This window comes from Salvia splendens, chromosome 10 (genome assembly GCF_004379255.2).
Source record: "Salvia splendens isolate huo1 chromosome 10, SspV2, whole genome shotgun sequence".
In the NCBI taxonomy this organism is placed as follows: domain Eukaryota; kingdom Viridiplantae; phylum Streptophyta; class Magnoliopsida; order Lamiales; family Lamiaceae; genus Salvia; species Salvia splendens.
Window position 1 is genome coordinate 18,581,648 of NC_056041.1, and position 15,682 is coordinate 18,597,329.

The 15,682-nt window shown below is 39.3% G+C and overlaps 2 protein-coding genes across 3 annotated transcripts; one reads left to right on the top strand and one right to left on the bottom strand.

Annotated features, from left to right (window-relative positions):
• Window positions 1-8,594: 8,594 nt before the first annotated feature.
• Window positions 8,595-9,130, top strand: LOC121750488 (histone H4). The gene has a single exon (XM_042145025.1). It carries the CDS (start codon window positions 8,653-8,655, stop codon window positions 8,962-8,964), a length of 312 nt encoding a protein of 103 aa, XP_042000959.1. The 5' UTR covers window positions 8,595-8,652; the 3' UTR covers window positions 8,965-9,130.
• Window positions 9,131-11,693: 2,563 nt separating this feature from the next.
• Window positions 11,694-13,505, bottom strand: LOC121751151 (heat shock factor protein HSF30-like). Of its 2 annotated transcripts, XM_042145867.1 has the most exons (3): window positions 13,031-13,505; window positions 12,237-12,959; window positions 11,694-11,731 (listed from the first exon to the last, which is right to left on the bottom strand). In XM_042145867.1, exons 1-2 carry the CDS (start codon window positions 13,322-13,324, stop codon window positions 12,255-12,257), a joined length of 999 nt encoding a protein of 332 aa, XP_042001801.1. In that variant the 5' UTR covers window positions 13,325-13,505; the 3' UTR covers window positions 11,694-11,731; window positions 12,237-12,254. The 2 variants fall into 2 exon arrangements, with proteins under 2 accessions (XP_042001801.1, XP_042001800.1); XM_042145866.1 differs by lacking the exon at window positions 11,694-11,731 and having other exon boundaries at window positions 12,091-12,959.
• Window positions 13,506-15,682: the final 2,177 nt, after the last annotated feature.

The window sequence follows — 15,682 nt, forward strand, 5'->3', positions numbered from 1 at the left end:
ACCACGTGTGTACCACCAACCAATTTGTTTCATGAGTTAAATTATACTCCCTACATTCTTTTGAAAATAGGACTTTTAAAACATAATAGTTGTTAGTAGAAATGAACCTCACATCACTAGAGATTTTTTTTTAATAGAAAGCTTTTAATTTTAGAGAGCACATCAAAATAAGAATAGTTTTTATTTTCCGAGGCCGAAGAGAGTAAAATTTCGAAAGACCAGCGTGTATTATATGGATTACTAAACCTAGAGTCATATTGACCTAGATGTATGGTGTTCATAAAAACTAAATCTTAATTATGGATTACTAAATCATATTATGAGTACTAAATTTAATTATACCCATGCCACTTTAAAAATAGAAACTATTTTCATATTTGGTCGCCCTTTAAAATATAAACTTTCTAAACTTTATATTTTAAGACGTGGATCTCACCTTGCACTAACACCACTTTCACTACTTTTTATCTGCATCTCTTATCTTACTTTACCCATTTTTCTTTTCCTCTATTTTACTATATCAATTGTGCACTAAACTCATTCCGTTTCAAAAGGTTCTATTTTTCAAGGACGAGTAGTATAAATCACTAAACTCTATTTTGAAATAATTACAGAATGATAAATAAATTAAATAAAACATAAGTTTATAATTTTGTATATATGGTTGAGGCAATATTTGGTGATTGATGTAGTTGATAAGATGCCTTCCTTCGACACATAATTCTATTTTTTGCATCAAGTTTCACATATCATTCTTTTAGAGCAACCACAATAGCGCCTAGCGCACAGCCTATCCGAGCGCCGGCGCTAGGCGGTGCGCTAGGCGATCTATTGCAACCGCCTAGCGGATTTTGCGAAAAAAACCGCCTAGCGCTCGGCGGTTCCGCGGCGCTAGGCGGTGCGCTAGGCGGTCCGCTAGGTGCTATTGCAGCGTCCGGCTCGCCTAGCGCACCGCCTAGCACGAATTTTTAAATTTTTTTTTTCCGAAACACTATATATACGCGACTTGCCTGTCATTTTCATTCGCACCACTTGTATTAACGAGTACTCTCTCTATCTAAATTTCTATACAAGATCAATAACGGTAAATGGATCTCAACAACGAGCCTACTTCAGGGAGTAGCGGATCTCAAACTCCCCCGATCCCCGTGGGAGGTGGATGGAGTCAGATGCACCCATACTATAACATGTACCCGTGGCAGCAGATGATGCCCGGGATACCAGCGGGGGGAGTCCGCCGGGGGCGTTTCCGGCGATGTCGGGATGGGCACCCAATGTCCAGATGCCGGGGTGGGCACCCGGGATGCAGATGATGCCCGGGGGGATACCGGTGACGCAGGGGACGCCGGGGGACGTCTATCGCCCCAGTTTTGATTTTTCGACTGGTTCGTCGCACACATCGACGCCAACGGAGGCTGCGCCTCCGGCCCAGTTTGACACTTTCTCCTTCGATGACTTGGGGTTAGATCTTTCCGGTGTTCCGGATGCTCCCGTTCAAACGGGGGGCGCAGGGCGGGGTCGGGGCGCCCCAAAGAAGAAAGGCAAGGGGAAAAGGGTCGGCGAGTCCTCGCAGCCGGGTGAGGACGACAACTCGGTACGGAGGAGGTGGACGGACGGCGACGAGGAGTGAATTATTGTACTTTTTTAAAAATTATTGTAATTTTTTTTTAATTATTGTACTATTTAAAATTATTGTACTTTTTAAAATTTTAATAGTATTATTAATGTTTCCCGTATATGTCTCGTAAATTAAATTTCTTATATTTTGTGATTGTTAATTATTTCATTTTGTATATATTTGTTAATAGTGATGTGGATATTATGTGGCTAGGCTATGACTGGGCTATTGCTGGGCTTTTGCTTGTTTTGATGATGTGACAGGAGGATTTTTAGTGCTGATGATGTGGCAGTGGCTAGGCTATGGCTGGGCTATTGTTGGGCTATTCCTATTGTGGATGGCCTTACTAGATGCGATTGTGCCTAACGGACATCATGCATAGACTTTTGATAGTGAGACTAGAACAGTTTGGGGTTTAGAGAGATTGTGAAATTAGAGATGAAGTAATCGTCAAACAAAGAGAGAGCAAAGAGAACTTCTTTATTGACTATACTGTGAAACTATTAATAGCAAAAATACAAAGAAAGACATTATATATAGGCACAAAATACAAACTACACTAACTAGTAAATAAACAATTACATTTTGATTTTTTTTTTAATTTTAACAGAGGTGATGCATATTAATCTCATTTAATTTGATACCCTAGTGGCCTATTGTAATTGATTGATTGTTATTTGGGCATTTTTTTTAATGTTTTGAGGGGTTTTTGTTGATGAAACAATATCTCAGTTTAATGATGTGTATTCTTGAAAGTAGAGTGATACTTCAACTTATAATTGAGCTCGTGATATACTATATCACTGTTTAGTATGGATGAAGTATGTATTGCAAGATATATTAGTGATTTTGGACTTTTTAAACAATATAGTTTGTGCACCAACTAGCATCACATAGTCTAGATAAAATGAAATCAAGGAAAAGTCATTTACTTCTCCTAGTACACTTTAAAATAGAGTAAACTGCATAAAAAATCCTTGACGTTTCCATTTGTTTCACTCCAGACCCCTGACTTTTAAAAATATCGCCACAAGTCTCTGGCCTTTAACATAATCACATATCAGGTTTTTTCGGACTAAAAGACCCTTCAGCCCTAAAAGGGCATTATGGTCATACCACAATGATTCTGCATGATGACTGCAACCACTGGCGTGATTTGACGGTCGCGCATCAGCCGTCAGTTATGATGGGTGTGTCAGCGGCGGTTAAGTCGACATACCACACAATCACGCCACGTATTGAGGATTTCAGACGTGATTTATCAAAATAACTTTCAAAAATTTCATAAGCCTTTTTTCTTCTTATATTAAGCGTAATGCATTTTGAGAACATGTAAGTAAATTAGGTACACACATTCTAAAATCTGTAACCAATTAGTAAATTAGTGTCATCAGAATAAGATGCTATACTCCCCCGGTCTGAAACATAAATAAAATAAGATAACCCATTCAATAAAACATAAATAAAATAGGATGCCTCATTTCAATACAGCAGAATTTAAGGCAGCAATGGTTGCTGGGAAAGTGAAATCTGTAATGGGGCTGCAGAAACCAGCAGCGGCTCCAGCTAAGCAAAGGCCCGCCGCCGCCAAACCGCCGTGGTCAACCACCGCCAAGCCGCCGCAGAAGGCCTCCGCCGCCCCTTTCTCGCCCTACTTCCCGCGCGCGTCGGTTCAGATCCAGCCTCGCCTTCCCGACGCCGCCGAACTCCTCCGCCTCGTCGAGGAATTGCGAGAGATAGAGTCGCGCTTGAAGACCCAAATTAGAGAGTCCGTGTCCATCGATATCTATATGTAGAAATCTTTTTTTTGGAGTTTAGATGAGTCCGCAACAGTGATGCACCTTTTGTTCTTTATTGGCAATTAGTTTATAATTTCATAGTTGAATTTGAATCTTTTTTCTTATTTTAATTTTAAAAGCATACTTTCGTATTTTTCATTGTGATCATGATCCAATTACAAATTGCTCTTTTTTTTTTACTTTCTGCAACTTTTTTTTAAATATGTGAGTGTAACAGATAGTGTGTTGTGAGTGTAGCAGACTATCAAACAAACTCAAGACACACACATAATTATGTGAGTATAAAATCTCATCACATAATTATTTTAAATCTTAGTGATTCTAATAAATTAAAAACTAACAATCCAAATGAACAATTAAAAATATAGACATTAACCAACTTCTTCAATTTTCTAACTTTATTTCAAATTTATTACTAATAGTAATTTCACCAATAGACTAAATATAGCCACATAACTTTATTTATTTTGAGTACATATAATATGATTAATAATTCTTTAAGGAACTGGGTATTAGAAGAAAAAAAAATGAAGAATCAGTACTAGAATTAGACAATACTACTATATTTGATTGTTGACTGATTATATTGGCAGTACGTGGAACATCAATTTGAGTTGACAAAGGTGCAACCCTATTTTCTGCAAAAGTGCCGCCTCCCTTCAGAGTAAGCCTGCAACAGGGTGCAAGATGACTGAAATGCCCTTCAAGGCATAAGGGCCTTTTAGTCCGAAAAATGGCTACAAATACCTGATATGTGGTTATGTTAAACGCCAGAGACCTGTGGCGATATTTTTAAACGTAAGGGGTTTAGAGTGAAATAAATGCAAACTTCAGGGACGGTTTACCTGGTTCACTTTTTAAAATAAAATCATGAAAGAGAGAACTGCAGGCTTGCTGGCTTGTGATGTAACGTTGATGGATAATTAGATCTAGAGAAAAAGGAAAAAGTTTGATAATTTAAAAAAAATAGCGAAATGATACACTCTTTCATGTTGAATGCTCCACAATCAAATCTTATTTTGATATCGTGGATGAATAGCTCATTTAGAGCATCCACAATAGCGCTTAGCGCACCGCCTAGCCCACCGCCTAGCCGAGCGCCGGCGCTAGGCGGTGCGCTAGGTGAACTATTGCAGCCGCCTAGCTGATTTTGTGGAAAAAAATCGCCTAGCGCGAAGTTTTAAATTGTTTTTTTGTTTCCGAAACACTATATATACGCAACTTGCCCTTCATTTTCATTCGCACCACTGGTAGTGGTGGGAGTGGTGAGGATGCTGAGGAGTACGAGCGTATAATGAACGAAGCGCTAGAGGCCTATACGAACCGTGAGATTGATCAATGGATGCAGAGGGCCTTGCAGCCGGCGGTACCTCGACCTCGACCAGTGGTACACCGCCGAGCGGTGATTGATCGTGATCAAGTAGCTGCACATCAGCGCCTATACGAAGACTACTTCGCACAGGAGCCGCGGTTCAACGCCAACCTTTTCAGGCGCCGTTTTAGGATGCTCAGGTCTCTGTTTATGAGTATTGTTAATGGATTGGAGCAACGATATCTGTATTTCCGCTTTAGGCACGATGCGGCTGGCAGACCCGGCCACTCTCCTATTCAAAAGTGCACTGCGGCAATCCGACAGTTGGCCTACGGAGGTTCTGCAGACATGTGGGACGAGTACCTCCACATCGGTGAGACGACTGCCCTGGAGTGTATGAAGTATTTCTGTCAGGGCGTGATTGAAATATTCGGTGATCAGTACCTTCGAAGCCCTACCACCGATGACTGCCGGGATTTGCTGCGGATGCACGGGGAACAGCATGGGTTCCCAGGGATGTTAGGCAGCATAGATTGTATGCATTGGGAGTGAAAGAACTGCCCCGCCGCCTGGAAGGGGATGTACACTAACGGCTACAAAGGAAAGAATCCCACGATGATCCTCGAGGCCGTAGCTGATTACCGGCTGTGGATTTGGCATGCGTATTTTGGGATAGCTGGTTCGAACAACGACCTCAACGTCCTCAACTCGTCGCTACTTTTCAACGAGCAGTGTCAGGGTGTCGGTCCGGCCATCAGTTTTGTCGCCAACGACAACCGACATGATATGGGCTACTACTTGGCGGATGGGATATACCCTAGGTGGCCCGTCTTTGTGAAGACGATCCGATGCCCAGGAGATGAGAAGAAGGCATACTTTGCGGCACGGCAGGAGTCGGCGCGCAAGGACGTGGAACGCGCATTTGGTGTGCTCCAGGCTCGATGGGCGGCAGTTAAGGGGCCAACGCGTTTGTGGCACGTCGACTGCATTGCTGATATAATGTACGCATGTATAATCATGCACAACATTATTGTCGAAGATGAAGGTGGACAACTAACTGATTGGGCCAACGACGATAATGAAGCTGGTCCAAGCCACGGCGTAGCCGCCCCTAACGTACGGAGTGGGGTACCCCACGATGAAGACGGCCGCCTCCAAGCACATGCCGACATGCGCCAAACGGAGGCTCATATTCGACTCCAAAAGGATTTAATTGAAGAGTTATGAGAGCGGAGGACTGCACGACGTTAGTTTTTTTTTAATTATGTAATTTTTTTTAATTAATGTACTTTTTAAATTTTATTAATATTAGTGAATTTTCTCATTTTTGTGGCGTAAATTTAATTCCGTATATTGTGTGATTGTTAATTATTTCATTTTGTATATATTTGTTAATAGTGATGTGGATAGTATTATTAATGTTTCCTGTATATGTCTCGTAAATTAAATTACGTATATTGTGTGATTGTTAATTATGTCATTTTATATAATTGCTATTAGTGATGTGGCTATTGATGTGGCTGGGCTATTTATGATGTGGTTAGGCTATGGCTGGGCTATTTATGATGTGACAGGAGGATTTTTAGTGCTGATGATGTGGCAGTGGCTAGGCTATGGCTGAGCTATTGCTGGGCTATTCCTATTGTGGATGGCCTTAAAGACTTATCATTGGCAGAGACAAAGAGCTAACTAGAGGATTGAGCGTGTTAGACCATCCACAATAGGCGCCCAGCGACCGCCCAGAAGAGCGCCGGCGCTGGGCGGTCTATTGCAGCCGCCCAGCGGCTGAGTGGAGAGAGAAACCACGCAGCGCTGGGCGGTTATGTGGCGCTGGGCGGTCGGCTGGGCGGTCCGTTCGGCGCTATTGCAGCGCCCGGATCGCCCAGCGCACCGCCAAGCGCGAAAATTATTTTTTTTTCCGAAACACTATATATACGCGCTTTGCTCGTCATTTTCATTCGCACCACTTTTTTTAAATTAATGTACTTTTTTAAAATTATTGTACTTTTTTAAATTTTAATAGTATTATTAAACTTTTCCCGTATATGTCTCGTAAATTAAATTCCGTATATTGTGTGATTGTTAATTATGTCATTTTATATAATTGTTATTAGTGATGTGGCTATTGATGTGGCTGGGCTATTTATGATGTGGCTAGGCTATGGCTGGGCTATTTATGATGTGGTAGGAGGATTTTTAGTGCTGATGATGTGGTAGGAGGATTTTTAGTGCTGATGATGTGGCAGTGGCTAGGCTATGGCTGGGCTATTGCTGGGCTATTCCTATTGTGAATGGCAGTGGCTAGGAGGATTTTTAAATTCGAATTTTTGAAATTTGAATTTTTTTAAAAAAATCAAATATAAAAAAATATTATTTATTTATAAAAATTGTTTTCTATATATAAAAATCAATTTTTATAAATAAATTTATACTAGAAATTCGTAATAGCCCATATATATTTAATGGGCTTGCGAATTTATGAAACTCATTCTTGGTTGTCTCTCTTTTATAGAGACATCCTTGAATGTTTTATGTTCCACTTTCGATGTGGGACAAACTCATTCTTGGTTGCCTCTATTTTATAGAGACATCCTTGAATGTTTTATGTTCCACTTTCGATGTGGGACAAACTCATTCAAGGATGTTTCTCTTTTATAGAGAGATATCCTTGAATGTTTTATGTTCCACTTTCGATGTGGGACAAACTCATTCAAGGATGTTTCTCTTTTATAGAGAGATATCCTTGAATGTTTTATGTTCCACTTTCGATGTGGGACAATCTCATTCAAGGATGTTTCTCTTTTATAGAGAGATATCCTTGAATGTTTTATGTTCCACTTTCGATGTGGGACAATCTCATTCAAGGATGTTTCTCTTTTATAAAGAGATATCCTTGAATGTTTTATGTTCCACTTTCGATGTGGGACAAACTCATTCAAGGATGTTTCTCTTTTATAGAGAGATATCCTTGAATGTTTTATGCTCCACTTTCGATGTGGGACAATCTCATTCATGGATGTTTCTCTTTTATAAAGGGATATCCTTGAATGTTTTATGCTCCACTTTCGATGTGGGACAATCTCATTCAAGGATGTTTCTCTTTTATAGAGAGATATCCTTGAATGTTTTATATTCCACTTTCGATGTGGGACAATCTCATTCAAGGATTTTCTATAAAATTATATTTTAAATTATGTCATTTTTATTTTTTTAAGATTTTAATTATGTCTTTTTTTTTATTTTTTAACTTTAAGTTGTAATGTTATTTTAAATTTTCATTTGTAAATTTAATTAATGTAATTTTTTTTAATTATGTATTTTTTTTTAATTAGGTACTTTTTAAATTTTATTAATATTAGTGAATTTTCCCGTATATGTCTCGTAAATTAAATTTCGTATATTGCGTTATTGTTAATTATTGCATTTTGTATATATTTGTTAATAGTGATGTGGATAGTATGTGGCTAGGCTATGGCTGGGCTATTGCTGGGCTATTTGCTTGTTTTGATGATGTGGCAGGAGGATTTTTAGTGCTGATGATGTGGCAGTGGCTAGGCTATGGCTGGGCTATTGCTGAGCTATTTCTATCGTGGATGGTCTAAAAGCAAAAGCCATTGGAATTATTATTTTTAAATGCCACGTCAGTTATCCGTAATCAGATTATACTTATTGACAGCCGTCGATCTCAAATATCGTACAGCCGAAATCTAACATTTTTAATTCACTCAGATCGCCATCCCAGCCGTCCAACACCACAAAATCCTACAGATCAGAGCATTTCCGCCAAAACTGACCACGAAATTCAAATCTTCCCTCTTCTCCCCCTCTCCTCTCTAGCCTTTAAAACCCTTGAGACTATCGAAACAAATTCCATCTCTTCAATTTGCCAAATCAAATACTCCTACAAATCTCCCGCAGCGAAAATGTCTGGGCGTGGAAAGGGAGGCAAGGGGCTGGGAAAGGGCGGAGCAAAACGACACCGTAAGGTGCTCCGCGACAACATCCAGGGCATCACGAAGCCGGCCATCCGGCGTCTGGCGAGGAGAGGCGGCGTGAAGAGGATCAGCGGCCTCATCTACGAGGAGACGAGAGGAGTTCTCAAGATATTTTTGGAGAACGTTATCAGAGACGCCGTCACATACACTGAGCATGCCAGGAGGAAGACCGTCACCGCCATGGATGTGGTCTACGCTTTGAAGAGGCAGGGACGGACTCTCTACGGCTTCGGTGGCTGAGATTCTCTCAAATCTCTTAAAAATTCTGCTATTGTTTTATATTGATGTGACGTTGAAATCATTAGGGTTTGTAGATCTGGTATTTTGGTGTTCGACTGTGTTACCTCTTATTTTGTCTATGGAAAGAAAGTACCTTGTTGAGAGAAATGGATGTGTTATTTCTTCATTTCATTAGTTAAACAATTGAACTCCGTTGTAGGGCGCAGATAATATAAATCAATATATTCCTGCCAATATTGGATTAAACCTTATGTATCCTGAAATTTCAAAAACTTTAAATAAAATACTTATGTTTTGATTTCTTTGCCGATGCGAGACTAGTTTCCCCTTCCGGTAGGGAGATTCCCATCTACCGGTGCTTATTGTTGGTGAGGAGCTCTTTTTTTTTTTTTTTTAAGATTTTGCTGTAAATTGGAAAGGGGATTTGAAATTGGAGATGAAGGTTGTGTTGAAGGACTGCTATGTTGGCTACATTGGTGACGGTCCTTGCTTACATCTATAGTGGAAAAGTTAGGGGTTTCCCCTAAAATGTTTGCCTTGTGTTGATGATAGGCCTGCTGTTCCATTCATGGTGGAAGTTATGTATGCGTCATTTGTCATTCAAATCATTGAATTGGTTACCACTTATCAGGTCTCAGGTATTGAGCTCGATTCTATTATTGTCAATTTAACTATTTTATCTTGTTTCTGTGAATTTGTTGGTCTTTGTTCAATTGTTTGTGTTTCTGTATTGTGCACGCAATTTATGTATCGACATGTTATGTTACCCTGATTCATGTTTTGGGATGAGTACTGTTTTGTCCAGTCATAATGGATTAAAAATGAGCCTCGTACAACAAGAATTTTGACTACAGTTTTGTTTACAACTAGGAGGAGGTCTTGTTCTTGTGCTCCTCTTGTTGATTGACTGGAGAGGGATTGTAGATATAGCTCTGTCAGCATTCAGCAATGAGTTCTTGTATCTGCTAAAACAGCTCTAGTGGTTTGGGAACTAATACAGACTACCTTAAGTAATGGATCTGTCTTGAGCATGTATCTATGTTGTTAGTTACTCCATCCATTGTTTAGTGTTGCAAAATCATAGTACTACTACCTTTTAATTTGGCGGGGAAGTCAGTTTGATACATAATGCATCAAGTACGAGCTCATATTGATTTTTGAGCTGTACTCGAGCAAGCATAGTTTGAGCACATTTAGTTGTTTCTAGTTTAAACCAATAGCCTCTGATTCAGCACTTAAACATTCTGGGCTGTTGGAACGGCCCCTAGTCAGTTTCGCTGGACGCAGAATAATTGTATAAAAAACTGTAGGGCAAAAAATCATTTTTACATTATCCTAAACTTGTTTAGGCATTGTGAGATAGGTGTAGGCAACAAGAATGCAAGGCCATCCCAAACTTTAGTGTTTAAAGAAGCGGACACCAATCTGGATGATGCATTTGCGTTGCTTACTGTGACTCCAAAACCACAGCCGAGCTATTTGACAGTTACTGACATAAATCTCTGAAATCCAAGAGGATACACTGTCCTACAAAGGCTATTGATTACTATGGAAGTACAGAAGAAGGAAAGACTATTCCGAAGGGTCAGTTGTGCATAGAGATCTTGGAGCAAGCTGAGAGACAGGATTCAGTACTGGGAGAAGCTTCCAGTATCTCTTGCTATGGCTGGCGATGCTTATGCCACAAGTTACTTTATCTTGAAAATCGAGGTAACTTACTCTATTAGTTCAGATGTATCCTTTTGGGTGCGAGTTTCCTACTTTTTTCAAGGTTTGAGTGGTGATTGGCAGTGGTTGAGCTGTACTACGGTTTGGAGAAGTAAAATATGATGAGAAAGGGAAGGAAAGAAACAGAAAGATGGGGAAAATAAAAAGATTATCTGATTGGGTTTGTGTTATAATTCAAAGATATGCTCTGTGTTTTTAGAAGTGTCTCGCAATGGCCAAGTATCAAAATCTGAAGTTGTAGTTTGTGTATTGCAGTAACTTTTAACTCCCACCATCATAGTCTACACAAGTTACTGCAATACACAAACTACAACCACAAACATGCAATGTACAAGTTTGAATTTTGAATCATTCAAATTTCATTTAAATGAGGCACCTTTACAGATCAAAGATTAGGTTGGAGCATTTTTAGTGAGCGTCTTTAAAATAGTGAGCATCACAGGATGTCTTTGTATGATGCCTACATATCTTCTACATACAATGTAACTTTCACCAATCTGTACAATAAGAAGTTAATACTGTGGATTAGTAGGAAATCAATATCAATTTCTCTTCTCATAATTGTGCTTGTCTTGTTAGACGGTGGTTGTAATCACTTGTGAGAGTGCTTGTGGCTGTGATCAATTCTCAATCTTTTTCAGTTTTATGCCTTATTAGGAAACAAATGTTATCTGGTAAGATATAGTATTGCGTCACATCATTAAATTTCCCCACTTACTTTATAAGGAAAGCATACGCCGCGTGGCTACAATTGAATTTTCTAGTGAAATGTACTACAGTATTCATTTGGAAGATGACAAACAAAACTTATTTATTTTGGACTTTAGTAAAAAAAGTTGGATGAAGTGGGTTCTGTCGAATCAGCTAACAGAAGCATGGATTATAATTCACACACCCGATACACTCTCTGCGTTGAACATACCAACTCAATCTTGCAATTTTCTTCTTCAGGAATCATAATTATTCAATTGCTCACTTACTTTTTTAAGGAAGGCATCTGGCGCGTGGCTACCGTTGAACACTTGAACTTTCTAGCGAGCTGTATTTTATTCGTGAAATACAGAAACAACACTCAATTTTTGGACTTAAGTTAGAATAGGATAAAATTGATTGTCAAATGTGTTATACATTATACATTTATGTTAAAACTCAATTTTTTTACCATTGATTTGGCCACAGTCACATTGTGTGTTACTCCTAACTGTTAAGAATAATCATGATATATTATTCCAGTTTTTAAACCAGATCATGACATTCTACCAAGAGTGAAGAGAGAGCCAAAAAAACCATGATTTAGATGGTCTAATTGCGAGTACTTTTACAAAACTAAAATTTCATTTGGCTTAAGATTAAGGAAAAAAGAAAAAGAACCAAGAGACCTTCCAAATTTAAGGGACATTCAAAGCATTCAAGAAAAGATCAACAGTCACTGCACTTACTGGAAAATAAAACAAGATATGATTGTGTATCTACAAAAAGATGAGCATCCAAATCCTAGCAAACATTGCAAAGTCTTCTTATAAACATTGAGATTAAGATTATACCTCTATCATAGCTGTGCATCAATCAGATTCACAAGAACCAACCATGCCGTTGGCCGGAGGCTCAGCAATGAGGTCCTCCAACTCCGAAACTATATCCGAATGCTTCCTAGTCACTGCATTGTCTCCCTCATCCTCATAGATCACATCATCCTCCATCAATTTCTCCCACAAGAACTCATTCTCAGATGCGGTGGTGCTGGTTCCCGACTCATCCGAATAGTAGGGCTGCTCCTGCACCTCCGATCCGATCATCATCTCCTGATAAACCTGATCGAGACTCCTCGCAGCCTCACCACCACCAAGCTCCTCAACATCAACGCAACGATGCTCCACTCTCCTCCTCTTGTTCACCATCCCCACTCTCTCAATCAAGCACTGCAAAGACATCGGATTCCTCAAGGACTTGATCATGAAAACCACCATGTGCCTTTGCTTCGTCTCGCTCACACGCAGACGCTCCCTCTCCGCGGCCAGATCCTGCATCGAGCTCTCGTTCTGGTGCTTGAGCTTCGCGATTTCGGCTCTGAATCCATCGTAGTCGCTTCTCAGCTTCTCCAGCTCCGCATCCACCGATTCAACTCCGTGATCAGTCGAATCACGAGCTTCCTTTTGCGGAATGGACTTATTCTTCCTCCTTGTCATATGCTTCAACAGATGCCTCTTCCCCTGCTCAAACCCTTCGCTCCGAAACTCCCACCTGTCTGGATCAACCTTTCTGAAGCGCTGCACGGGTTCAATTAATTTTACAACACATGCTGATAAATTGTTACGAATGAGAAATGAGAGATACTGACATATGTATTGAGCTGGCGGACGAAGCTGGAGAAATTGTTGTGCTTGAAATGTTTGGGAAGCAAATCGGCGGAGAATTTGTGAGGATCCCAGACGATGAAGCTGTCTCTGGTGAGGCTCCATGAAATGATGGAGTCGGTGCGAGCGTCGTCGACCATCTCATACGTCTTCTTCAGGAACGCCGGCGGCCCGATTTCTCTCAGCCCCTCCATCGGCTTCGCCTCCTCGTCGTCGGAATACATGAATAACTCTTCTTTCACACTCACCAGCTCTTGCCCAAAACCGTTTTCACCCATTTTATGCCCCACCTGCTAAAAAAACTAGTACTCTTGTACTGTAAAAAGATTATTTCTGTACGCTCACGGCAAAGCGGCGGTGTGTGTGTGTGTGTGTGAGACGGGTACTAAAATTTACGGATATATATTCTTGTGAATTGTAATGTGCGATGAATTTGAATTCATGTTGAAGTTTTGGGAAGACGGATAATGATTTTGGTGTTTGGATGGAAATTTGGTGCGGTGTCAAAAAGTTAAGCCAAAAGAGGAAAGATTGATTGGGACATCTTGGTGCCATTTGTCGCATTTTCTAAGTTTCAAATAGAAGAGCAGTCTAGTTACCCCACAGTGTATTGTTGAACAAATTTAATACACCAGCTCATGGTAATTAATTGTTGCCCCTTGTTTTAATCTTTATATGAAAAAAAGACAATTAAAATTTTGTAGTAGTAGGATTTGAAGTACTAACAAAACTATTGGGTTGAAAGAAAGGGAGGAAAAACCGATTATTCCAGAAGTAACTACTCCATAATCCGTATTATACTACTTTGTTTTGCCACAATTATACCACCTAGTGCACCGCTTTATTGTGACACTGTTTTTTAATAAAGGTGTTAATAATTTTTAATAAAAATAGCACGGTCCAACTAAGTTGAGTCAAAACTTTTAAGGGAACGAATATTTAAAAATTGTATTAAAAAAATAGGAAAGATGAATAAAATAAAATGTTTAAAGAGAGTGGAATAAATGATGAAATAAAGTAAGAGAAATTAAATATTTTATTTTTTATTATAAATGGAAATGATTTAAATTATTTGGAACATTCTAAAAAAATAATACGGCTCAATTTAGTTAAAACTGATGGAGTATTAAAAATGCTTTCATATTGATAAATCACATATAATCAGATCAAGGCACAAGAAATTGTGTGTGAAATGATGCAGGCTGTGATTTCAGTTGTGTCTGAGTCTGGGCTAGTAGCCCAGAGTTGATGTTTTAAACAATCAAGTCCGGGCCATTTCTTGTAATATGTAAATTATTTCATTCGTTAGGCCATCCACAATAGGAATAGCCCAGCAATAGCCCAACCATAGCCTAGCCACTGCCACATCATCAGCACTAAAAATCCTCCTGTCACATCATAAATAGCCCAGCCATAGCCTAGCCACATCATAAATAGCTCAGCCACATCAATAGCCACATCACTAATAATAATTATATAAAATGACATAATTAACAATCACACAATATACGGAATTTAATTTACGAGACATATACGGGAAAAGTTTAATAATACTATTAAAATTTAAAAAAGTACAATAATTTAAAAAAAGTGGTGCGAATGAAAATGACGAGCAAAGCGCATATATATAGTGTTTCGGAAAAAAAAAATTAATTTTCGCGCTAGGCGGTGCGCTGGGCGATCCGGGCGCTGCAATAGCGCCGAACGGACCGCCCAGCGCCACATAACCGCCCAGCGCTGCGCGGTTTCTCTCTCCACTCAGCCGCTGGGCGGCTGCAATAGACCGCCCAGCGAACCGCCCAGCGCCGGCGCTCGGCTGGGCGGTCGCTGGGCGCCTATTGTGGATGGTCTTATTAATCTGGTGTAACTATATACGTATAGAACTGTATTCAATTTCCAATCGGAGAATTTTAATACTCTTTACGTCCCACAATAGAAGACACGTTTGACGTAGATACGTATTTAAAAAATAACTTAGTCTTGTATAAAAAAATTATGGTGATCAATTAAGTTATTTTACTTGACTTTTTAAGAAGTAATTATATAGCATAAAAATAGTGATCTACAATTTTTACGCAGTAAATTTAAGCAGTAATCATCTCTAATTCTAAGCATTAATTATATAAATAGATACTCCATCCGTACGCATTAAGAATCCCAGTTGACCATTTTCATCCGTCTGACATTAGGAGTCCCGGTTAGACATTTCCATAAAAAGTGAAATAAAAATATTATAAAATAAAACACTGAAAATCACAAGCAAAAACACATCCAAAGAATAAAACAAATAATAATGCAAATGGGTCTCACTTCATTATCACACACTCCAATTATTAGGGTGTCCACTATAAGGTGGACACGCCCAATAGCCCCGCCCCAGTTTTGTGTCCATAGCCCCGGATTTTTGTCCATAGCCCCAAAATTCTATTTCCGCCACTATAGTGGACACCTCCAATAGCCCCCAAATTTTATAATCAACTTTCATTTTATTAATGTTTCAAGTAATTACGAAAAAATTTATCGGGATATACGTACGTAGACGAAGTCGACTATACGAATTAAGAATAAAAATAAAATTTAACTTTAAATTAAAATACAAATTAAAATAAAAATTAAAATTAAACACACTAATTTAA

What these genes read in the sequence shown, in the direction of transcription:
- LOC121751151 (XM_042145867.1), bottom strand. Translation starts at nt 13,324, where the DNA reads ATGGGTGAAAACGGTTTTGGGCAAGAGCTGGTGAGTGTGAAAGAAGAG. An exon ending in TCCGCCAGCTCAATACATAT is followed by an intron (nt 12,960 to 13,030) that starts GTCAGTATCTCT and finishes GAACCCGTGCAG; the next exon opens with CGCTTCAGAAAGGTTGATCC.
- LOC121750488 (XM_042145025.1), top strand. Translation starts at nt 8,653, where the DNA reads ATGTCTGGGCGTGGAAAGGGAGGCAAGGGGCTGGGAAAGGGCGGAGCA.